We start from the raw sequence: 25,432 nt of genomic DNA, 5'->3' as shown, positions 1-25,432 counted from the left end.
CCATATCCATCACTGGCTTGCAGCCCCTGGAAGATGTACCAAGAGGAATGTGGCCCTCAGGACAAAAAAGGGGCTGCCAATGCTGATGTAAAACATTATGTGGTTGCTGTTGTTATTGCTAATACAGATATAGCACCATAAGTCTGCATGGTTCTTTACTGAACAGAAGACAGATCCCTGCTATAAAGATCTTAACATTCAACATGGGAAAAGACAGAAGGAGAAGAGGAATGGAGGCAAGGCTAATGGGAAAGCAATATATGGTTGTTTCAGTTGCACATGCTTTGGCTTAGTTTCAGGTTGTGTCAGATTAACAACAACAGCATTTGTACCCTGCCCATCTGACTGGGATGCCCATTAGGGTATGGCAACTAAGGAGGATCATGCCAAAGACTTCTAAGTTCTATGGAAAGTCTCAATAATGGTCATGTGACTGCTTATTAGTGACTGCTTATTACTGCCAAGATCACTTCTGCTATATGAATAGTTTTCTGAAATGAACACATCCTATATAATAAAGTCCAAGTTGTCCCTGCGTCCAGTCCCTGTGTCCCATTTTCGCGCTAATGCGCATGTGTCCCGGGGACACAGGGATTGGACGCAGAGACTGGACCGTTTCCCTAACCGTTTCCCTGCGGCCGCCAACCGCCAATTTTTTTTTTGCCTCATGCGTGCGGTGGGTCGCGTTCCTCTTCCCGCCGAACTCACATGGACGTAGAGCGCGGCGGCCGCCTCCGCTTCCTGAGCGGGAGGCTGAGGGCGGAGGCGCCTCCGAAGAGCCTCTCTGGCGGCTGAACTGCCCGCAGGCCAGCCAGGAGCGCCGCCCTGAGCTTGCCAAGGGCGCCCATGCCGCTCCGCGCTGCTTTCAGGTCCTGGAGATCTCTTCCAGTGCCTGACGGGCGGAGGCGACGAGGAGTCCGCCCATAGCGACGGGGAGGGCAGGGGGCGGGAGAGGCTGGGCTCGACTGGAGCTTCTCTGGCCCACGTTGCTTTTCACACGAGCACGGTGGTCTGAGGGCGGGAGGGGAAAACCGGCTGCTTGCCTCCCTCGGCCCCCGGACAGCTCGGAAACCTTCCTCAGGCCTCATTCTGCCCCCTTTGGAGGCCGGCTGGGGAAATGCCTCGACGACGAGCGGGGCTCACGGCTTCCCCTCAGCCCCCTCTTCCCTTTGTCTCGCCTCCCTACCCCCTTTTCCCAGCGGCGGGAGCGGTGCTCGCTCCGGAACTCATTGTCGGGCAGCAACACCTCTGAGCATGTGCAGAGTGCCCACACTTTTCTAGCGCCCATTTTCTAAATGGGCTGAATGACACTAGTACAACCATAAATTGAGATGCTGTGAAATACAAAGCACATAGTAACAAAGCACAGTCAACAATAAGCCCTGAAGTTAGGTGGATTTGTACATTAAACTTTGCCGTGCAGGCGAACAACAATACAGGTCAGAAGCCACTAACAGAGACAGAACCTTTCAAAAGCAATTCTCAGATTAAAGGAGATCTAGAACTCTTGCTTAAAGCACTCTAAGGCTGAAAACAGTATTTTTAAATTACAAAGTTTGTGAACAAAATCACAAAACAAGATATTGACGGAGTAGGTAATTTTAACCAGGTTTTGGAAGAAAGAGGCGTGTGCTTCTACCAGGCTACAGAAATGATCAAGCAATCTCTATATATAAAAATGTAAAAAATGGTGAAAGTGTGGGCTCCACTTTTCTCCGTAACCGCTTGACCAATCATCCTGAAATTTGGACACAACGATCCATGCCAGTCCCCGAGTGTTTGCAGGGGGGGAAATCCCTCAAATCTTACACCTGCGCAGGTAGAAACCTGCTTTTCCACCAAGTAAAACAGCGCCCTCAAGTGGAATTCCTCCCACAGTACACCCCTCCCTTCCTGTGAAATCTACACCACACCCACAAACCAAATAATGACATCACCAACCAAGCAACTGAAACCACCAAGGGGCCATTACCAGACCACTAGGCCCTGCCAAGCTGCTAGGCCCCCACTAGGCCTGGGGGGGAGGGGGGAGTGCCCGGATCGCAGGCCGCAGCACGGCCTTTGTTTTATGTAGCCCCCTGCCAGGCTGCCAGGCCCCCACTAGGCCTCCCCCACCAAATAACCACAAGACAAAAATAAATACCATCCTTCAGAACGTCATGAGATAAACCGGTCATGGAGGGGGGGGGACACAAACAGAATAGATCATGGATCAGGACACGGTGGGGGCAGCCACAAGGATTAGCCACAACAACGCGCCACACCCACAAACCCCGCCTCCGCCATGAGATCCTGTAAAACAGGGGGACTCTGAGGCTCAGGGGGATCTGAAGGGGGGCTATTACCCTCCATTTGACAGAGTAACACACAGCAATGCTGCAGGTCGCAGCATGGCCTTTGTTTTATGTAGGCCCCTGCCAGGCCTCCAGGCCCCCAATAGGCCCGGGGGTGTGTGTGTGCCCGGATCACAGGACACAGCACGGCCTTTGTTTTATGTAGCCCACTGCCAGGCCCCCACTAGGCCCAGGGGGGGAATAACCCACAGCAACGCACGGCAAGGGGTTTTTACTTTAAAATTTAGCGGGCGTTGTGTCACATGTGAGGCTCCGGTGGCCATTTTAAGTAAGAGCACTAATGCCCCTTTTAACCTACGCTTTATACTATGACTGATTGCAAGCCCCTGTGTCTTTAAAAAACAACAACCATGCACTTTCCCTCCCCAGTTTAAGTCCTCGGATATTTGCAGTGGCCACCCCCCCCCATTTACAATCTCCTACCTTCCCCTTGCCATTTCCTGGGTTTTTAATGGAACCAAACAGCTCGGGTGCTTCGGAACTCGCCTTCTGTTGCTACGGGGCTGTGGGTCTTCGCTATTTGACCCCCCCCCCAGTCGGGATTATTAAAGTAGTTCTCTAGGTTCTCTGGGTCACCTACTCCAAAATTAGAAAATCCAAATAAAACACACACACACAACAACACCCAAATCATACAATACCCACCAAAATAAATGACAACCCCCAAAATAAAATTAAACAATAACTTCTCCTTCTCATGTTCTTATTTCAAATTTTTTAAATCTAAATATATAAAAATGTTCACGATGCGTGCACAGGGGCCAATGTATGGCGATACCCTGTTTCTCATATTTTAAGACATACCCATAAAATAAGCCATAGCAGGATTTTTAAGCATTCAACGAATATAAGCCATACCCTGAAAATAAGACATAGTGATAGGCGCAGCAGCAATGCCGGCCGCGGCAGGAGGAGGAGGAAAAAAATAAGACATCCCTTGAAAATAAGCCATAGTGTGTTTTTTTGAGGAAAAAATAAATATAAGACATGTCTTATAATATGAGAAACACGGTACAGGGGGGAGGGCACAACACTCCCTGGGGAAAACAGAGGGAAGGGTGTCCTACCGAAACACAGGGATGAACAAGGGGGTTGGAGGGAGGAGGGGTGGAATACGTCATGGATCGGGACAGGGTGGGGGGAATCACAGGGATGACCCACAGCAATGCGTGGCCGGGCCAGCTAGTAATTCATAAAACATCAGAACATATGCAAAGCTTGAGTTTTGATCCCCTCCTCTTTTACACAGATTTGAACATTAAACAATTTGCCATACTTTGCTATGTCATGTAGAGAACAAGCTGTGACCTATTGGTTTAGCAAAAAAAAAAAAGGTAGAAGAAATTTATTTATTTATTTGGGAATTAAATAAGGCTTGAGGGGAAATTGCAGAGTTGCAGCTTACCAACTGGTGAAGTAGTTCATCTTTTTTCTTATATGGTAAAAAAGAAAGCCAGCTTTTAAATTTCTCAGCTAAGTTTGATAGGACGTCTTTCTATAAAAAAAAAATCAACACAGTAGTACATAAATATAATAATTATCATAAAAACTGCCTTCATTTATTCCACTGGTCTAGTTACATGTGAAGATGATGTCTGTTAAGTAGCTTAAGCCTACAAATAACACAAGTCATTGCACCAAGAGTCAAATACACCAGCACACCAATGTTTATAATGTTCTGACCAAAATCACAATTACGAGTGCAAAGGACACTTTAGGCACCAAAAAAGGACAAGGAATAGAGAATATGATGGGGAACTGTTTCATGTTGAAATAACTGTGTACACAAATGTATTGAGGGCAGCAAAAACCATTTTTTAAAAAATGCATAAATTATTTGACACAATTGCTCCTTAGCAAGAGGCAAGCTATAAATGTGTGCTTTGGTAGATGCGTATTGAGAATCTCCAGCTTTCCTGCAAACATCATCACAATATTCATTACAACAAAAATCCTACACAATTCATTTAAACAAAAAACAAAAGATCTTTTGATATAAAAGTTTTCAAAAGTTGCCTAATGAAATGGCCTATTAAGGTTCTATTATCTAAGTATTTGTATATATGGTTAGGTACTTTTGGAAGAAGAGATTGGAATATTCACTTTGTTTTTTGGCCAAGTGAATTTTCATTAAAGAGGATTTTTGCTTTCATTGAGTATCACACTGTTCATTACTAAACACGGAATCATTTTAATCAGCAACACTTGAGATGAAAATGATTATTACAAAATATGATTTTTTTGTAATAAGCTATTTTTAGTATATGTAGTGTAGCCATCAGCAATACTAGAGGATGAAAAGGAAGTAGCCTGCTGAGTTTCCTGGTAAATATAGGAACTACTGTTCACTTCTAATTTTAGTGTTTCTAGGCCTCTAATTCATAGCTAAATATATATTTAGAATATGCGAAATATATATTTCATTTCTATCCATTATAAAAGAAAGGTCTAAAATGATGATTTTGAATTGCAAAATGTAGGAAATATAAAATCATAGAATCTTAGAGTTGGAAGGGACCCAAGTGTCATCTAGTCCAACCCCCTGCAATGCAGGAATCTCAGCTAAAGCATCCATGAAAGAGTAGTCATCCCACCTCTACTTAAACACCTCCAAGGAAGGAGAGTCCACCACCTCTTGTGGGAGTCTGTTCCACTGCCAAACAGCTCTTACTGTCAGAATTTTTTTTTTGAATGTTTAGTTGGAATCTCCTTTCTTGTAACTTGAAGCCATTGCCTTGAGTCCTACCCTCCAGAGCAGTAGAAAACAAGCATGCTCCCTCTTCCATGTGACAGCCCTTAAGATATTTGAAGATGCCTATCATATATTCTCTCAGTCTCCTCTTTTCCAGGCTAAACACACCCAGCTCCTTCAAGCGCTCCTTGTAAGGCTTAGTTTCCAGATGCTTGGTCATCTTGGTTGCCCTCCTCTATTTGAAAGGTTTCTCTCGGATTTAAAACCACAAGATACAATTCTGCCAAAAAATGGTGCCAGAACTGCAATTATCATCTATAGATGTGGGTGGTGTGATGGGTTTCTTCTTGTTGTTTTTATTATGTATTTTGCATTTTTATCTTGAATTTTTATGCTGTGAATTGCCCTGAGATCTACAGATGAAGGGTAATAATAATAATAATAATAATAGAAGTGGTTATATTGAACAGTGAAGTTTAAACCAAGCCATTTTCCACAATCACATGCAAATGAGGGCAGAAAATAAAGAATTCAAGTTCCTCAATTCCAGCAGAGGTCTCCAATTACAAAGGTGTTCTCTTTATGCAAGCACTAGGTATTTATATAAGCAAGACACAAGTTTCCAAAATACATGCCTGCAAGGTTCGGGAATTTGCAGGTGAGGACTGACAGAAGAAACAGTATACAACCTTCTGACTGCCAATTCTCCGTCCACATGACTCCCCCAGGTCATCTCCTCCTCACTTTCGCAGAGACAAACAAGACTTCTAGTCTCTGAGCCCAGCTGGGAAGGGGTGGGGAAACAGTTTAAAAACTGGCCATGATGCATTTGTAGGGTGAAATTAGATCTGGATGAAGAGTTGAACAACCCACCAAGGACTTCTGCATTAGCATATTGGAGGAAACATGGGACAGGGAACATAATGTATAGTTCTGCCCTTAGTAAAATGCTGACAATGAATCAGTGTTCTTCAGCAGATTTACTGCAGTGATAGAAAAATCTCAGAAGCAGAAGTAAAAGAACTAAAATAGACACTAAGAACAACTTTTATTTTTGGTCTCATTGTGGACTCATTATGTTGGACTCATTGACCTGGTTTGCAAGACATGTTAAACCACTGTTAAAGTAAATGATGGATTAATGCAGCCCTCCAGATCTTGCTGGACCACTTCCATCATCTCTGACCACTAAGTTTACTGGCTGGGGCTGATGGAAGTCCAGCAACACCTGGAGGGCCACAGGTTCCCTATCTCTGGCTTAGTGTGAAGGAGCTGCATGTCGATGCATGCTGTTGAAATTGCAAGTGCTTCAGCCTTAGTCCTGCTGCAGCTACACCTAGGAGGTTTGCTACGATTTACTGTTTGGGGGGGAAACAAACCACCAGCCTGACTTAGGACTTAATGGCAAACTATGGCTCATTTCCTACATAGCATGGCAGCAGCATGGGAGGAGCAAAGCACCTGCAATTTCATGCTGCTCAATCCCATTGAACTATTTTTAACAATTTTAATTATGGTTTATGTGAACGAGGCCATTGGCTATTAACAATTCTATTGCATCATGCCATGACCATAGCTGAGTAAAAACACCATGTTTTTCAGAATATGATCATCAAATTTTTCCAACTGGTTTTTCATATCCTTCCCCTTTGGGACAATAGAAAGGCCTCTGGCCTGCAGAGTCATAGCAAAGGGAGTCTGCAGAAAAGTCCCCTCTCCCATGATTCCATTTAGCATATAGATGGATAATGGCCATTGAAGGAACTCGCCATTACCAAGAAGAGAGACAGGCAGAAAAAACTGGGCCAAGCATGCTCTAGCTAGGTGCTAAAGATGAAGAGATGACATAAAAATGGATGCGTTTCCAGCATGTGACCAGTGCTATCCTTATACAAGTTCACTGTGCTTAGCATATATTGCTAGCAAACAATTCATTACACTGCATTTTTGAAACAAAATGAGCAGCAGCATGCAGGTGTTCTCTTCCCTAGCGGGGTTTATTGTCAAAGTACAGGAGGAACTGCTTGAAAAATGAACACCGATTGCACAGGAAGAACCTTGCACTAAGAAGATACCTGAATGCTCTGGATGGGGCAGCGCCTGCTAGCTCCATCTTTATGCAAATCGTCAATATGGAGGAGCAATGAGACACAGTGTGAGCTCAGCAGATGATATAGATGAATTGCAATATGCAGTTCCTCTCTTCCTGTACCCCAAGCCCCTACAAATGAGGCTCCAGCTGACATGGGAAAAAAACCCTAAACTTCAGGTTCCATTTTCCATTGATTTCACCACCACCACCACCACACACACATTTTTCCTTTCCCTTACAATGTCATGCAAGCTACTGGTTACTAGTTTTAGAAGTTCTGCCGATATTTTTATTTAACTTTAGCAATCTTAACTAAAGCTGCAATTGTACACACACATACCTAGAATTAAGTCCCATTGGACTCAAACTTACTTCTGAGCAGATATACATAGGGTTGCATTGTTTGGGAGTCAGGAAACTTAAGATCCTCTGAAATCTATGATATTTTAGACACTCAAAATAATCTTCATTAAAACACTCACTTCTGAGCAGTCTAGGGTGGATTCCAGGCTTTGATATACCACGTTAAGATTGGTGTGTTTTCTTCTGCACAAAAGCATGCATGACCATATGCATACTCTACATGCTACTGTGGAAGTGACTGGTCATTGGAAAATGAGTCCTAGCATGTTCCTTAATACCCCAGTTAATCAGGAAAAAAGATGCTTCTTTGCCTGCTATAGTGAAACTGGTCAGTGTTCAGCTTTCATTATTATAATTGGATTCTGAGCCAGATCAGAATGAGACATGTTTCTGGTGGGGGAAAGTACAAATTGAACAAATTCAACAGGATTTAGGAGATTTATTCAATTAAAAACCTGTAAAATTTGAGTGGTACACTTATTATATGAAGTCTAATGCAAACTAAAGAAAAGTGAAAATAATGATTTACCATGCTGGGTTAAAGTAAGTTCATCTTGCTTTTTTTGTCTTCAATATGCAGCAGACATTAAGCTATTAACTATAATCCACATGCATTATATCATCCCCCTCTCCTCTAGGCTGCATTATGTAAAAGAGCAGTGGGTTAAGGGGAAAAAATTGGCAACAGAACACAGTGAATGAATCTGGTCTGCTTTTAGGGAACTCAAACTATTTGTATTACAACATTAAATAAGTAGTTAGGACAAAAATAAAGTGATACCATGACTACAGAGTGGGGAGAGCGAGTGTAGGATCTTACTGCTGTATGTAAGGGGAGGCGGGGAGAAAACCCTGACCATTACCTGACTTCAGCTGCCCCTTAAAAACAACATCTGGACAACTTGCACAAGGGATCCAAAGGCAGGACTAGCTCTCCACAATAATAAACTGTTAATAATAAACAGTGCACAATAATGCACAGTATTCAGTACCACTGAAAAGCAGGCAAAGGATACACATTATGATGGGAATTCATTTTTAAATAGAGGCTGGGATTTTCATTTGAGAGATTATGTAGCAGTTGAATAGCCAAATTGAGTACTTACGGTCTGAATTGCAACTGTATCCATGTCTTTTTGCCCCTCTTCGAATGTACATTCTTCCGGTTTTTGTAGCAATGGTGAGCATACTTCAAAATCAGTATGTCCTACGTCCTGTAAGTACTGATAAAGTGGTGAATTCTAAAATAAAAAATTAAAGGTATAATTAATTGATTTGTTTATATGAAGTATTCTGAGTTCAACAAGCATTCATTATTTTTATTTATAGCCCACCCTTCACTGAATAGTCTCAGGGCAGATGTTAAAAATACCACAATTTAAACAATCAAGGTAACTACAAATTCTACTGAAATAAGACAATTAAACCACAAAACTAATCAATAACAAAATTAACAAAGGCATTCCAAAGATGTTTGGAAGGGTATGAGCTTTTGCCCAGTTGCTCCCACTTTAGTATTCTTGTTTTCCTCCAGCCAAAGTCCAACCAAACTTCTTCATGACATGAAAAAACTTAATTAACCTGTTCCGGACCAATTATAAACAGTCCATTCTACATTATAGTATGTTAAGGGATTTACTGCTAAGCTTCTAGCTGAGGAGTGATATCGTGGAATGTTCACAAACATTTAAACTACTCAAGGAATGAAGTTGTCAACAGAATACTGGTAGTCGAGTTTCTGCAAGGAAAGAGAAAAGTGTCACATAAGAGCTACTAAAGAGGAGTTATGGGAGGCAGTCTCATAACAAAAAAGGTGAATAGGAAGAAATCCTGGAAAACTGGACAGCTCAGAATCAGGTAAGTCTGACACTGGAGAAGGAGGTTGTTGAAAAAAGGGGTGGAAATAGGCTGAGGAACAGAAACTTTAGCAACAGTAGCTGGTGAAAACAGATGCCCAAGGAAAATACAAGAGGACAAGATAGGGCATAAACACTTTAAAGTGACTGGATGCTTTTAGGCAGGAAGAAGAAACGGGAGAGATGAACAGGCTGGGAACCTAGCCAAGAATCATGAGAGGTGAAGGAAGTGAGAGCAAACAATAGGCTGAAAAACCCAAGGGAAAAATAGGTGGTGAAGGCATAGAGCGCTTTAAGAGGCAACTTATGGGAACAGGAATGGGAGGGAGCAAAACTACACATATGGCTTCAGGACAGGAGATTTCATAGGTTCTGTGCAGTAAGAAACAAATAAGCAAAGGAGATGTGAGCACCGTTGGTCATCAGATCTAGGAGACAAAGGATTGTTAGGTTTAGAGAACAAGATGAGAGCTGAATTTAATATAAGAATTTGAACTAAATAGCCAATTATTTGGCTACAATATTCTAGTTAGAAATTAAAACAATGTTTATATTACCACCAAATAGTTGTGTTTCCAACTACTAAAATGAATCAGACAAATGCTGCTTAGTATTAGTAAGCTTTCACTTTACTATTGGTTACTGTAGTAAGCAAGTACGGTAGCTTAAGGTCCTAAGGGAACAGCAAAGGGCCCAACTCCTTTACATATAAGTACAACAGTAGGAGAAACAGCTAGGAGGAATCAACTGAACCCAATCTCCTCCCTGCTGAAGCTGTAGTTCAAAGCTCCAACAGCTGAAAGGTCAACTCCTCTAGCCATACCCTACAAGAATGGAAAAAGTCGTATACTATAGCAGTGGGAAACTGGTGGCCTTAAATGTGGTTGATCTACAAGCCCATTTCCCCTTACTATTGTGGCTGAAGGGAGCTGGAGTCAGCATCATCTGGAGGGACACAGGTTTCCCACTCCTAAGCTAAAAAGTTTCTTCTCAGCCACAGTTCCTCCACACACCCAGTGATTGCTTTTGAACTCAAGCAATGGCAATCTGGTAAGATGAAGTCTCCTCAAAATGAAATATTCTTCTCCTTTCCAGGCTGTGTCCTGATTGGAAGGAGGGGGGTTTCCCTCAGAAAGCGCCAATTGCTCAATATGATGAAGTACAACTTGAAGCTTTTATCTCTACAGCTCTCAGGTACATGCCTAGCATATATGTCTAAAGAACCCTGGAACTAGTCCCTATCTTTCTGCTGAACCTGCCTGTACATGGATAGTGTAGTGGTAAGTGAAGTATTAATAAATACATGCTGTAAAGCAGTGTTTCCCAACCAGTGTGCCTCCAGATGTTTTGGGACTACAACTCCCATCATTCCTGACCACTGGTCTTGCTAGTTAGGGATGATGGGAGTTGTAGTCCCAAAACATCTGGAGGCACACTGGTTGGGAAACACTGCTGTAAAGAATCTAATTAATAATAATGCATGCCCCAGACCCCTAGCAACTAGCTGGCTAATTTTACTTAAAAGATGTAAGGTATTTTTACTGAACTGGATACCACAAAGATTAAAAAAATTCAGGACAACAAATAGCAAACAGAGAAGTTTCTGAAAGATTTTAACTTATTGTTCAACCCTTGTCATACTATGCATAGCTACCATTGTTTACCTGTTTTAATGAGTGAAATTGAAACTAAGACACAAATTTGAGTAATCCTCCAATTCATTACAGTATTTCTAAAATCAAAACCACACCTCTGTAATTTCTGCTGATGCATTATAAAGGAAATGACTAAGACTTTCTCCATTAGTATCTCTCAGGTTTCCTCCCTCTCCCACCCTATGGTATCTCCTGTGGATCTAACCTTTTATTAACTCTTAACCACATTAACAATGGAACTTAAAAACCTCCTTTAGATTAACAGACAATAATATTCTTGCTTTAAACCACAGCAAATCTAGTATATAATGAACTAGAATAAAAACAACAGATAACACTCCCAACAACATTTTGAAACTTCTTTCTCTCTCAAATTTTATCCCTCACAACTACTAAATTTTATGCCTAAACAACTACTAAACTCTGCTAATGCCTAAAACAAAAGTCAGTCAAGTTTATTCTGAGGTGCAGTGATTAGAAGAATAAAAGACTTACAGGCAGTGCATTCCTTGTCTCCTGGAAAATATGATTCCACCTCTTTCTCAGATACACTTGCAGTGCATCGGAGAGAATTTCCTCCACCTCCCCATTTCTTTCTACTTGCCTCTCCAGGATGACTGGAGCAGAAAATGAGGAGCATCGGTCAGAAAAACTGCACCTGTGCTCTCACACAAGCGCATTTTCCTAGCATCATCAGAAGCAGCCAGAAGCAACTCACTAAGACTCTGCAATTTCTTCTGTTACTGTATGATAGGAGGAACCGACAATCAGTTGATGGATTTTAAAAGGCTTTTAGGAAGCTACTGCTTAAAAGAAATAATGCACATCAATATTATATAAAATCCCTTGCAAAGACTTGCCAAGCTACTGAATTTAAATGTCTTACTCATAGTCCCTTGGCTCATAATCATCTTGGCCTGCTTATCATCTTGCCAATTACTCATAAATTGCATCTTGAATGAGTACAAGACAGGGATTCTAGAAAGGTACATTATTTATAAATATAAAAACTATTTCCCCCTATGTAAAGGTTGTGCTCCTGCTCCCTTGATTCTCACATTTTTTCAAATGAAAACCTTCTGTCTTCCAAAATTGCCTCACAGCCAGACTCAATGCTATCAAATTAAAGACAAGGCTTTAAGATCATTTAATTTGATGGATTCCAATTTCTTTCTTGATTTTACTCCATATTTGATGACGTACAGTACATGATTCCTTTAGTATTCCAAGAGAATAGTCATTCTAATATTTATACTTTAACCTTTATATTTGTATTTTCATGTCTAATTGTACACACTGGTTTTAGTTTTGGTTACTGACATTCAGAAGGCTGATATCAAACTGGAACAAGTATTTGCAAAGAAAAGGGCAATTTGTAAAATAAATTGAAAAAATGTACGTATATGCTTCCTTTTGGTTAAGTCTATTTAGCCTACTAAAAAGATTTCTGAGCACTGATAGGATTATGTTTCACACTTTAACAGCATTAATCTTTCCCTTGTCCTATACTATTTCAGTTGTGTATGGTTTGATACAGCATAAGAGTGTATCACACGATTTTCATCCTGTTGTTATGAAAAATGTACCCCAAAATGCGTTGCCTTTTAAGAAGGACAGACGCGGGTCGGAAGCTCCAAAATTTGCACTAAGTTCAGCTCCGCCGGGAAAATGACAGAGACCACACGATGCTGTCAGGAAAAACAAACTGATCCCTTTATTGCAGAATGCAAAGCTACAGCTGTAGGGTCCCTGCCTCTGGAAAGAAGGAAGGAACCCCGGGAAATGGTGAAGTCCCCCTATATACCCTCCTGTTCATGCATGGAAATCTCTGGACTAGGAGGGAGGGGGAGACAAGGGCGACGGGTGGGAGATCGGATTAGCTGGGTGCGGAGATGACTTCTCCTTTCAGATGGAGAGATGTCAATCTCTCTTCTCCTGTCGTTGATGGTGCTCCCTGTTGTTTGGCAGGAAGGGCAATCAGTCGAGATGGGTGCAGAGGTGGGGCAGTTCCTGGCGATTTCCATGGGGTGGAAGTCCGCCCGGCAGGTGTTTTCCTCCAGGCCATGGAAGGGTGGGCTACGTTGAGGATGGCAATTTATTTGAATAAAGTTGTTCCAGCTAATCCCTCTATTGTCCGTGTGTCCTTGAATGGGTATAGGGTGGTAGTAGGGCAAGGTTCAGGTGGGTTGGGATCATACAGGGTTCATACAGAAAATATACCTGGAAAACATACCTAATGCAGGGATTTCTAATTAAAAGGTAGCAGTCCTGACATATACAGTTCTAAGATATAAAACAGCAATTCTAATACAGAGGCAGCGGATAGAGATTTCATGGTAAGAGAACATATAATAGGCTGTATTATTAACTTGAGTAGAAAAGTTTAACTTTGGATTTGGGCGGTTTCCCCCCCCCCTTCTTCTGGAAACATTGTTTTGTTCTGGGCGGAGGGGAGGTGGAGAGGGGAAATGTGTGAGTTTATGCTAACTGTTGTGCATATGCAGATCCTTAAGCCTTCCTTCAGGCAGGGTCGAGTCCTAGCTGGAGGGGTGGGGAGACAGGGAAGATGGCATTGAACAGGATTCTGGGTATTGCAGCTGTCAAATTCTGTCACCCCTCTCTGTTCATTAATAATGGTGTCCTGCAAACCCCCCCCCCATATGATTTTATAACACTGTGGATCTATGAAAATGGCTACTTTAACTTTACAACAATTAGTTTATAATAAAAATGTTTTATTGATCCAGTTAAGATAGAAAAGAGTTTACCTTATTGTATGTCATTCAGACATTTGCTAGCCACTATAATATGTCAAATAATTAAATTAAGTCTCAAAAATTTCCCTGTATTAAAAACAACAACTGCCAAGCTACTCAGAAATTCTGGACTAACCAGTTCACTCCAATTTTGACTACTACTACTACTACTACTACTACTACTACTACTAATTTATATGCTGCCCATCTGACTGAGTTGTCCCAACCACTCTGGGCAGCTTCCAACAAATGAAAGCATCAAACACAGTAAAACATCAAATACCTAAAACTTCAATTAAATGCCATTAGACCACAATAATTTTTTTTACAGGCAGTAGAAAAGATATGAAGGGGGGTTGGGGACGTGTCCAATTCCTTCAAAATCAAACTAAGGAGAAAGCAAGAGGCTTTCATTAAAACTTAAAATAGTTTTCATAGCAGGATAAGGAAAAGTTACAGCTAAGTTATTTAAACGGCTTTGTCCTCTAACTTTCATATCAAGCTTTAGTATTTCAGAGTAACTTAAATATTAGCTTTTTCTTAATGGAAGCTAACAGTTACTAAGTAAATGTGAAGGCATTTTAAATTATGTCATTAATATGATCAACAACAAAACACACACACACACACACACAGGAAAATGACTAGGTATCAAAGTTCACACAAAAGAAGTATAAGGATAATATAAAGTGTTTTGCCAACCATGTTTCGTTCTGGTGCCTCAAGCATCTCAGTTCCATACTGAATGCTCCCTATCTCCAACAAGTATACAATGAATAACATGAAGGAAAATACAACTGAATGTTCATCAACAGTGCTTCTAGTAACAGCACAGGCTTCATGAATAAATTACAAAAAAGATGTGGTTACAGTAAGGAAACCCTTTAAAGCTAATGAGAACATTTCATAAAAGAACTGCACCAGATCATTAAGACTGCCATTTTTTCATTCCACTTGCCAGTTTGCTTTTGCAATGGATAGATATGTATTTCAAACTTGAATATGAAACAGCATGAAGTCAACTGCTTGAGGCTACAATCGTGTGAATATATGGGAATAAGTCACATTTAAAACAGAATATTATTAGATATTGAATTCACTTCACAGTTTGTAATATTTTTTCAATAACTGCAGTTTGCACTTGCATTTCATCAATAGTTTGGGGGCCAGCATTTAGGATCTTACACCAAGGGCTCAATTCAGACATTACAGCCCATCTCCATGGGCTGGAGACTGGGAATATGCTACAAGCATATGCAACTTCTTTCCTCATACATGCCAATTTCATTCTCCACTTCCTGGTAACTATGGGTTGCTTCTACACTAGGAATTCAGTGTGAATCACCCTCTTGTTCATTCACATTTTACTGGGAGAAAAGGGAAGAGGTCTACATATTATCATCCACTTATAATTCTGTGATGGTTGTTTTTTTTTAGAGTTTTCCATTTTTCTTACACAGAAAGTCTGACTTTTTTGAGATAGTTGAAAAAGTATTTTGCTTCTTCGCCTTTTGGCGAAGATAAAGTGTGGGGTATGTGTGGAATATAACAATCTCCACAGGTGTAGCATTACACTTCTGTACATTTAAGAGTCATGGTTTTGGCAGTGACATATCAGAGCTGAATACATCACACATATTTACTATAACCTTTGCAGTTGGTACCATTTTCTAAACAATTTTTAATTGATATTTTAATTAGCACTAAAATGGTTCTCCAGGTATATATTTTTAAAATATTAGAAAATAGTGCTGAAATGAAAGAGTTTTATGGTGAAATTACAAAATAAAACTAATTTAAAAATCTAGGAAAAATCCCATTCTGGTTTCTTCTATTTTAGCATCTGCCATCACCCCCCAATTAATACTTCCAATCCAAAAACAAAACAAAACACATTAAAATATTTTGGTTTTTGGCATTGCATAACTAGCATTGGGCAACTGTGCTTAAATGAATAGGTGCTTCATGGTAATTAATTTATTTTTATGTATTTATTTTTTAAAGGATTGTTTGGTTTCAGTTTTCCAACTTGACATTCCTTGGACTTTCTACTTTTCCACCACAGGCAGTTATGTTATGCCCACTGGTGTAGTTGAAACAGAGGAATGACCATCCAGAAAAAAGCCCAAAACAATAGAACGTCAACAGCAATTCCACCAGTAGCAGTGATTTATTAGTGCAACAAACCACACATCTTGAAACTGCCACAGTTACACCTAATTAAATAGATACACATAAAACTTTCCAGAAAATCTGAAGCTAAACCAAATTATCTGGAAGGAAGCCTTATGGAAGTCAGCGAGACTTGCAAATTAATGGATCAGATATCTATATCTATATCTATCTAATATATATATATAAGGGTCTGGTTGCTTCTGTTTCAAGTGTATCTGAAGAAGTGTGCATGCACACGAAAGCTCATACCAAAATAAAAACTTAGTTGGTCTTTAAGGTGCTACTGAAGGAATTTTTTTATCTAATATATATAACATTTGGGTGTTACTCTCAATTTAAAGAGTGTTTTTAAAACTTTTGAAAACAAGCCTGCACCTCATTGAATTACATTAAAAGTTTTTTTTTTACTTCTGTGTTGTGCACAGTACATTAGGTCTTTCCCACAAACCACTATCAACCAATGTCTGGACTTAAAAAGCAACTTAGCAGCCTAGAACTGCTTGTAGTTTGCACTAGTACAGCATGAAAGTCAACTCTCTGCATCAGGTCATGCAACTTAATTGTGCAATGTATGCACGACTCCCAAAATAATAGAGGGAATAGGCATACCATAATACATGAGGGGCAAATAAATAAATTACATACATACTACAGCAAAGATAGAATATGAATTATTATTTTGCATTTAAATACTGGTATATTGTATAAAGATATCAAACACACTAATACAAAAGGATCATGTACTGAGAAAGGACAGCATAGAATAACAACTACCGTAGCTTGCATGGATACATGGGCATAGCCAAGGGGGGGGGTCAGGGGAGGCAGCTCCCCCCCCCCCCATCAAGTAAAGCAATAGAAATTCTTAACTAACTGACCAATCATGTTGGTTCTGCTCCCCACTAACAAAAATCCTGGCTACACTCATGCATGGATGCAAGTAAGAATGTAGCAGGAACCATCTTAGTGAGAACATAGGATTGGGCAGTAAGGTTCATTGCAAAACTTTCACCAATATGAATCAATAGTTGAAGGCAAGCCATGGTGGTTTCCCAAATGTTAAGTTCCACCCCCCTTCCATTATCCTCATCTAATATTCTTCTGGAAATGATTACACTTAGTAAACACTTTAATTTAATTATGACTGCAAAAAATGAACTAACTGAAAGAGAAGAAATTAACATGGCTTATTATAATAAGCATAATAGGACCGTTACCAGTATCTTTGAACATGTAAGAGAACGTCGTTTCAGGATTTTGTAGGGACTACTAGCTCCTGGACATCTGCCATTTGTCTGGGAAGGGGGTCAAGGAAGCAGTTTGATGGAACACAGTTAAAAGACAAAATAGTGAAGAGTTTTTGTAGATACTGTACCCTGTTTCTCCAAAAAATAAGACATAGCCATAAAATAAGCCATAGCAGGATTTTTAAGTATTCAAGGAATATAAGACATCCCCTGAAAATAAGCCATAGTGTGGTTTTTTTTAAGGAAAAATAAATAAGACGGTGTCTTATTTTCGGAGAAACACGGTAGCTAGCAAGAAAGAGGAAAACCTCAAGACCATTGGGTGAATGGATGTTTGGCTGATCCCCAAGCTCACCATGTATGTTTCTAAGTAAACAGTTTCTCAAGTTCATATTGGGCAATACCTTTATTGGGCCAACTAAAATATAGCAGAAAAACCCAAACAGCACAAAATTACACACACACACACACACACTTTTAGTGGTCTCCCCTTTTAAGGGAGATGTCCAATTCAAAGCCTACTCTATAAACTTCTTGTTCAGTGCAGCTTCAAGGGGTAATTACTATTTATCATTACAATTCAACCACAAGAATTTCTAATGGAAGAAACCTCATACACGAAAAACACATGCTACACTATACGCCTATGATGCTAAAGAAAGTGCTTTCTTTCATACATTTCAAGAGGCTGGATTCATTTTTTTTATTTACTAATCTAACCAATATTATTGAAATAGACAACAGCATTTGCATTGTGCCAGGTCTGCCACAAAAAGGGGAATTAGATCCTACGGGCGCTGTGGGTTAAACCACTGAGCCTAGGGCTTGCTGATCAGAAGGTCAGCGGTTCGAATCCCTGTGACGGGGTGAGCTCCCGTTGCTCGGTCCCAGCTCCTGCCAACCTAGCAGTTCGAAAGCACCTCAAAATGCAAGTAGATAAATAGGAACCGCTACAGCGGGAAGGTAAACGCCGTTTCTGTGTGCTGCTCTGGTTCGCCAGAAGTGGCTTTGTCATGCTGGCCACATGACCTGGAAGCTATACGCCGGCTCCCTCGGCCAATAATGTGAGATGAGCGCGCAACCCCAGAGTCGGTCACGACTGGACCTAATGGTCAGGGGTCCCTTTACCTTTACCTTTTTACCATAGAACGACTGTAAATATATAAATAAGTTGGCAGTGGTGGGGGAAACAAAGATTATTTACAGAAAGAGAGATGTATGATCTTTGGGTGGGGTGTTTTTTTCTTTCAAAAAAGCTCTTATACTTTAATACATTGTCTTTAATCAGAAAGAGTACATCTGCACTAGGAGTTTGTGTTAACAAATGGAGGGTCAGTGGTCAGAATTCACTCTGCTATGCCCTTTCCCTCACTGATAGTTCTTGCCTTTATTAAAGGTATCCTCTATTCCTTTGACTGGTAGAGGGGGTCACCACCCTGAATTATATTCTCAAATATTACTGGTGCTCTTTGGCAGGCCATCTTAATTGCCCCCCCCCAATTGCTGCAGAGGCTTTGAGATCCAGCAAGGTTAAGCCCCACAAGGTGGTGATATAACCATGTGAAGAGAACTAAAGGAAGTGCCTCCACTCTAAGTCACCACCCAATTCAATGCAAAAAACCAAGTCCAGAGTGTGTCCTGCAGCATGGGTAGGAGTCAGAAGTTACTTGGGACAGACTCAAAAGTTGGCATGGCAGACATGAAATCCTGATCCACTACTGACAGTGAAGCCTCAGCATGAATGCCAACCTTCCCTGCTAGTTCAGAAAAGGAGACGGTTGAGCATCAGGGTGGGCACTACTTCAGCAGAATCCCTATTCTGCCCTAGCCATCTATCTTCAGATATGTATACTTGAACCCAGTGGGCTGCTGAAGAGGATATCTGGTCAGGAAGATGCAATCAGGACAGACTCCTCCCCTAGATCTTGCCTGCTGCTGTACACAGGTTTAAGGTGCCAATTGGCCATTACGTTACTGTATATATCTGAGTTTCTAACATTGGCTGTACAGAGAAACCCGGTGGGGCAAAGCTGAGAGAAATTAACCCCACTCCCAGCTTCATCCAGCCAGGTCTCTGCAATAAAAACCAGGTCAACATGTGCATCTAGGATCAAGTGTCCTGGAGAGCTGTCATTTGAACCATTCCCCAGCTTGGCATTGATCAGCAGCATTTTCAACCCGGAGAGTGGGGTGGGGTGGGGTGAGTTGCCAAAACTAACCAGGCTATTTGAATAGGGGGCAACTATGGGGGCAACTAGCCCCCTGTTGTGGCGCCCCTTCCATATTGCCCACATCTGCCTCGGCAACTCTGAGGCTACTGAGCTTAAATGGCAAAGAGAACCACGGTTTGGGGGAAGAAGGTGCCTTTATCCTCCCACAAAAGCAGGTTTTAATCTTATGCACCCTCACCTGGGAGCAAGTGCCATTGAACTCTACTGGAACTGGCTCCAGTCTGGCAGGCACGGATGGGATCGTGGCGAGATGGCCAGCCCCTTTTGTCTGAGCCGCTGCCCTCACTAGGGCTTAATAAAGGCGACTCTTCCTCCCTCTCAGGGGGGCGGTTTCAAAGACCAGCACCCCCTCAGAACCTCCTGCCCCTCTGTGGCAGCCCCCGCTCCCAGCAGAAGGCCCCGCGAGATACCCCTATCCCCAACGTCCACGCACGGGGCCGCCCCACCCCGTTCCGCCGCCTGAGGCTCTGAAGGACCCGCGGCGCCGGCTCCTCCGCCTGCGGCCTCCGCAGAAACACCCCCCAGATAGGCCGCGCTATCGCTACCTCAAACACCACTTCGTCGTCAAAGTCCGGTGTCATCCTTCTCCGCCATCCGTGCTTCTACCCTCCAGGCACGATGGGAAACCGAGTCCGCCGAGCCCGGGCGGTATATAATCTCCCCGTACGGCCCAACAGCCGCCGTAAGAAAACTACAACTCCCAGCAGCCACCGCGAAGGACAGAGGGGGCGGGGTTGAGAAAGGCAGACCAGGTAGCGCTCCGCTGATTGGAAGCTTATCTTGGAACAGAGGCTTTTTTTTTTGGTTCTGCTTTTTAAGCCTGTACTGGCGGCTCTCGGCCTCTAGGGGGCTTTCGTGTTGTAGCTGTGGAAGAATCCTATACGGAGAGTCGGTCGCTGTTGGGGCTCGTTTCGGTGCTAGTCGCTCTCTCGCTCTCCTCGACGGGGATGTTCCGCGGGAGCCGGAGGAACGAGCCGCATTTTTCTGCAGCCGCCGAGACAGAGCAGAGGCCTGTTTTTCTCTCAGCAGACTCCAGAGGAGCTGCTATGGCTTAAAAACAACAACAAGGACGCCGGGTTAAGGGGCAGGCAAGCAGCGGCAGAGAGGCGCGTGGGAAGGAGGCACCATGAGTTCAGCCGGTGAGTTTCTCGACGGGATGAGCGAAGAAAAGTTGCGAAGTTTCTCTTCATCCGGCCGGGCATCACCTAAGCCAGCTGCGACCGGTCAAGGTGCAGGAAAGACAAGCGGAGAAACACACACACACAGTAGACACATCGGGGCTATTCAGCCAGACACGGCTGGATACAGACAATGCAAGGAAACTCCCCCCCCCCCGCCTCCACTCATTCTCTGCTTCCATTTAAAGGCTTGGTCGGGGTCGTCTTCTGGCAAACTTCCTCTAAGCTGGAAGTCGAGCTGTCCTTGTTCACAGCCCCCACCCCACCCCGCTGTCCCGTTGTCTTTCGTGTCATGTCCCTTCCCCCCTTAGCTGGAGTGGGAGAAGAGCACTTACTGGGAAGGTTTAATCTATACCTCTACTTGAGCCCCCCCCCGTTACTCCCAAGCCCCTCATCAGATTTTGGGGCTCCCCCCCCCTTCACGCAACAACGGAGTCCCTTCGGAGAGCTTTCCATTCCGAAATACTCGTCTTGAGGTTTGTACCCTGAGAGAAGTGCATGATCTGGTGCTCTTACTTTTTGGGATTATAACTGCTTTTCCGGTAGTGTCCTGTGAAGTCCGTCTTTGTTTTCTCGTGATTCTAACTACTGGAAGGAAATTAAAAAGAACCAGTTTCCTGCTTGGTATGGTTGGACTCTATCCTCCTCCTTATTTTGTGCCTGCAGAAACTCAAGGAAATGATTAATCTTCATTTTCTCTCCCACCCATCTCTCTTTTTTGGGTGGGTGGGTGTCTTTGTTAGAACCACGAGGTAATACCCAAAAGAGAAAGATATTCAGTAGAAAACTTATTTTTCCGAAGGACACTTACTGGTTTGATGGGGAAAGGAGGCGTCATCTTCTAATGCTTGTACTTTTCTACTCCTAGAAACTCTGCTAGGTGTAGTTGGCCATTTTGTGAGGTACACAGACAGGTCAGATGACTTTTATTGTGTTGAATGAGCATGTGGCAAACTTTCAAGTTAAATAGAACTCATAATAACCCATAACTTGTTGAGTGCATTTCTGATACTCTGTGTCGTCTTGTGGTTTTAAATTGATTCAGTTACTAACATTGTGGAGAAACGATCTGTATGGCTTCAGGCCTAGAGCTCCCACTTTATAAACAAATAGTCCTAGGAAGATAGTCTTTAGTAAACTTTCTTTCAGTTTTTGCTGTGGAACAAAAAAGTTGACCCTAGCTACCCCTTCATGATTCAGAAAACAAAGGCATATTTTATTTTATGCCATGACCCCAATTAAGGAAAACAAAGTCAGCTTTGTTTAAAATCATAAAACTGTGGGGAGCTCATGTTTGAATGGTTTGCAGTGCATGCATTGGTACTGTGTTTTAAAACTGGTAAATATGCAATGTATCTGTTTCTCCCTTACTCCACCCATTCCCTACTCTTGACACACCCCTTTTTCCTAGTGTAACTTGGGCTGTCTTAACTTGCACCGGCAGTAAGCAGGCCTTTCCTCAGTTGGAGTAGATAACTCCTAGATAAATAATTTACTTAAGATTCACCACATCCTAGCCGCTCCCAGTAGGAATGGGGGTAGGATTGCACCTGGGTTTAGGAGTGCATGATTACTCACTTAATTGTGTATAGGATTGCAGCCTTCAAGTGTAATCATATATAGGCTTACTTGGAAATAAATCTAATTGACCTCAATAGAGCTTGTGTCTGAGAAGCCATGTGTGCGCAAAGGCAACAGATAAACTCCAGGAATGACGTGGAAACAACTGCAGGGCTTGCAGCAGCCATGATACTCTGTATGACATGATACTCTGTATGACATGGAAAGTGACCAAGGTGTACAGGTGCTTGGTTTGTGAATCTTTCTTCAGATCCAGTGCTGAATTTTCATTGACCTATAATGGCTTGCTACTAGGTCTCTACAGCAGCGGAGCATACATGACTAGGTATTCTTATCTGTTGCCCTTTCCGTGACACACAGTTTTATTATCTGGGTGAGGTCTGGACTTTGTAGACTGTCATTGGGGTTTTCTAATGCACAGCAAAATTATTGTGTTTCAGGGGTAGAGTGAGCTGTAGGAAAGTAGAATTTTAAGCTTAAGTCTTTGGAGAATTGTCCTCTTGTGTGAAAATAAATCTTAAATACACATGTTTTACTATAACACTCAATATTTATAAGAGCATTATTTTGTTGCTTTATGTGGCATTACCAGAATTATTGATGCTAATTCCACTGATATTTATTTCCTTTTGAAGAGCATACTCCCATCTTAATCAAGATCATACAAGTTTAGTCACATATGTTAATCATGGAAGGCATTAATTAGGCTTTTATTTGAACTGATCAACATCACGGAAGGCATTAATTAGGCTTTTATTTGAACTGATCAACATCAGTGCTTGGCATTCCCTAACCATTTTTCACCTTTAAATGAGATGTTGTATTTCTGGGTATTTTTAAGGGAAGGGTGAGTACATTGTCTATGTTTTTGTTTGCCCATTCTCTAGGTTAATAGCTGCTTTATGCCTTCATGAGCAGCATAAATAAGAAAACTTCATTGAATGGAAAGCAGCAGATAAATCATCCTTATCACCTCCTTTCATGGAAGTATCAAAAAAACAGATATAAGGCAGAATGGATACTTAAGAAGAAGATGATGATGATGAAGAAGAGTTTGGATTTGATATCCTGCTTTATCACTACCTTAAGGAGTCTCAAAGCGGCTAACAATCTCCTTTCCCCTCCTCCCCCACAACAGACACCCTGTGAGGTGGGTGGGGCTAAGAGACTTCAGAGAAGTGTGACTAGCCCAAGGTCACCCAGCAGCTGCATGTGGAGGAGCGGAGACGCGAACCCGGCTCCCCAGATTACGAGTCTACTTCTCTTAACCACTACACCACACTGGCTTCCTTAATGGGAAGGATTCCATTAGTGATTGCGGTCTATGGTCAAATGTAGACATATCTCAGCTTGTCCCATAGTTGCTCCTCAGATGTCTGTGGAAGCATTTTGGAGTAGTGCCTTAAATCCATTAAGTCTCTGCACTACCTAGCTTTCTTTCCAAAATTATTTCTTTGCATAATTATTTTAATGAGAACATTTTTAGAGGCCCCTTAAAATCAAGTAATACAACAAGAGGCATTCGTGCACATGTGTCGTTGTTACCAGTTGGGAGGGAATTTGTGTGGAAACTGAGGTTTTCCCAATAGTTCTCCAATAAATATTGTAAATGCCAACAGGTTCCAAATTGAATTGAAGGGAGTTTCCTATTACTGTACCAGAAACAACTTGGGAATGAAAGGCAACAGTGTTGCCCGATTACAAAATTGCACTTAATGAAGTGGATGGTGAAATAAGTGCTCAGCAAAATGTATTGCACTCCACATTTTGTGGTAGTGTTACAAAGTTGGTAAAAACATCTCAATAACCTAGCACAGAAATGCTGGTGATATCTTTACCACAAAGAGAGAGGAATGGGCTCTCCATCCCTCACCTACATTAACTACCAGCCCAGCCCTTTCATTCCCCCTACACTCGTAACCATGGTGTGGCTGTTGCATCTGCACAAACAAATGTTAACCAGGATTTGCAGAGCTAAACTGGGTTACAGCTAACTAGATGTAACATTGCACCATGAATAACTGGCATTGCAAGAGAAGGAACATGTGAAACTGGGGCCTGCTCCTTAAAATTAAAACGAATTGATCCTCAGTGTTATGTTTCCATTGATCTGTTTTGGAAACCTTCTAAAGCCTGTCTATTGGAATCAGAGACAGAAGCTTTGGTAATGCTTGAGAGAAGGTTAAAAGGGTTCCACAGTGTAAAAAAGCCAGCTAATCCTTGCATGTACATGTTAACTCTGTAGGTACCTAAGACTTTGATAATTCTGAGTTACCAGCTTCTTTTCAGAGCAGTGTTAGGATGATGTGGACTATTGTTAGCTTTGGGTTTAGTTTAACAATGCATTTTCCAGGATTTGTGATGGTTGGTTTGGGGAGCTGCTCAAACAAGTTTTTTCCTTGCAACAGGATTTGTTTGCATTTTGGAGGTGGCAAAGAGTAGCTTTAACAGTGGAGTACTCTGAAAGAGCCAGTGGAGTTTTCCTAGCAGCTAGACCACTCTGGTAAATGTCTGCTCTTGAATGAGAGAATTTAAATCATGAAGAAGGTCATAAAATAGATCTCATAAGTAACATGCACATTATTGGCAAACACTCAGTAGGCTTTCATCTCCTGCATTTCCCCCACTTAATATGTCAAGAGTCCTAGAGTGTGTAGTGGACGTGGTTACATAGAAGCTAAATTTGGCTACATGACTGAATATTTGTTCAGGTACCTTTAGTGAAGGTTGAAGTCGAGGTATGAATTAATATAATCCCATTTATAAACTTGAGTTAGGATGGTTTAGGGTTGGAGCTAAGGTAGAATATTGAATGTTGGCAGGGCATCTTCCCACTATGTCAGCTTTGCAGCAGAACCAGTTGAACATTTTGTAACAGTGTGACAGTGTAGCTACCCCCCCTGCATATCTGATAGCTGACATAGCAAGTCTAGAAATTGGGCTTTGTGCTTGCTCAATTAATTTGCCAGATTTAGGGATTTGGGATGAGCACAATGACAAAAAATGTTGGAAGGCTTGTTTGTTTCTTTGGTTGATGAAAATGTATCAGGAGGAGGATGCACACACACCCCCAAAGCATATTCAGCAAATATCAGATTATTATGCATTTTTGCTGTGAAATATATGCTCATGTGGCCTTGTGTTCTGTGAGTGTAAATGTTCAGGTGCAGGTCCATAAAAAGTGGTGAAATCATTTTAAAAGCTACATCCATCTCTGATCTTGTGTATGTTTTCTTGTACCAGTAATTAACT

At 41.8% G+C, this 25,432-nt stretch overlaps 2 protein-coding genes across 3 annotated transcripts in view; one reads left to right on the top strand and one right to left on the bottom strand.

Annotated features, from left to right (window-relative positions):
- VEZT (vezatin, adherens junctions transmembrane protein) overlaps window positions 1-20,176 on the bottom strand; it is a 35,978-nt gene extending 15,802 nt beyond the window's left edge. The window contains exons 1-3 of one of the 2 annotated variants that reach the window (XM_035127081.2): window positions 19,967-20,176; window positions 8,608-8,742; window positions 3,760-3,849 (exon numbers count right to left, since the gene is read on the bottom strand). In XM_035127081.2, coding sequence (XP_034982972.1) covers window positions 3,760-3,849; window positions 8,608-8,742; window positions 19,967-20,002 — 261 coding nt within the window. In that variant the 5' untranslated portion in view covers window positions 20,003-20,176. The remainder of the gene's footprint in view (window positions 1-3,759; window positions 3,850-8,607; window positions 8,743-19,966) is intronic. The other variant, XM_035127080.2, reaches the window with a different exon arrangement.
- A 97-nt stretch (window positions 20,177-20,273) lies between these two features.
- FGD6 (FYVE, RhoGEF and PH domain containing 6) overlaps window positions 20,274-25,432 on the top strand; it is a 56,821-nt gene continuing 51,662 nt past the window's right edge. The window contains exon 1 of the mRNA XM_035128371.2: window positions 20,274-20,560. Within this exon, the coding sequence (XP_034984262.1) occupies window positions 20,548-20,560 (13 nt within the window). The 5' untranslated portion in view covers window positions 20,274-20,547. The remainder of the gene's footprint in view (window positions 20,561-25,432) is intronic.

This window comes from Zootoca vivipara, chromosome 10 (assembly GCF_963506605.1).
Source record: "Zootoca vivipara chromosome 10, rZooViv1.1, whole genome shotgun sequence".
NCBI lineage: Eukaryota > Metazoa > Chordata > Lepidosauria > Squamata > Lacertidae > Zootoca > Zootoca vivipara.
The sequence above is the reverse complement of the archived record's forward strand: the minus strand, read 5'-3'. Positions and strand labels throughout refer to the sequence as shown.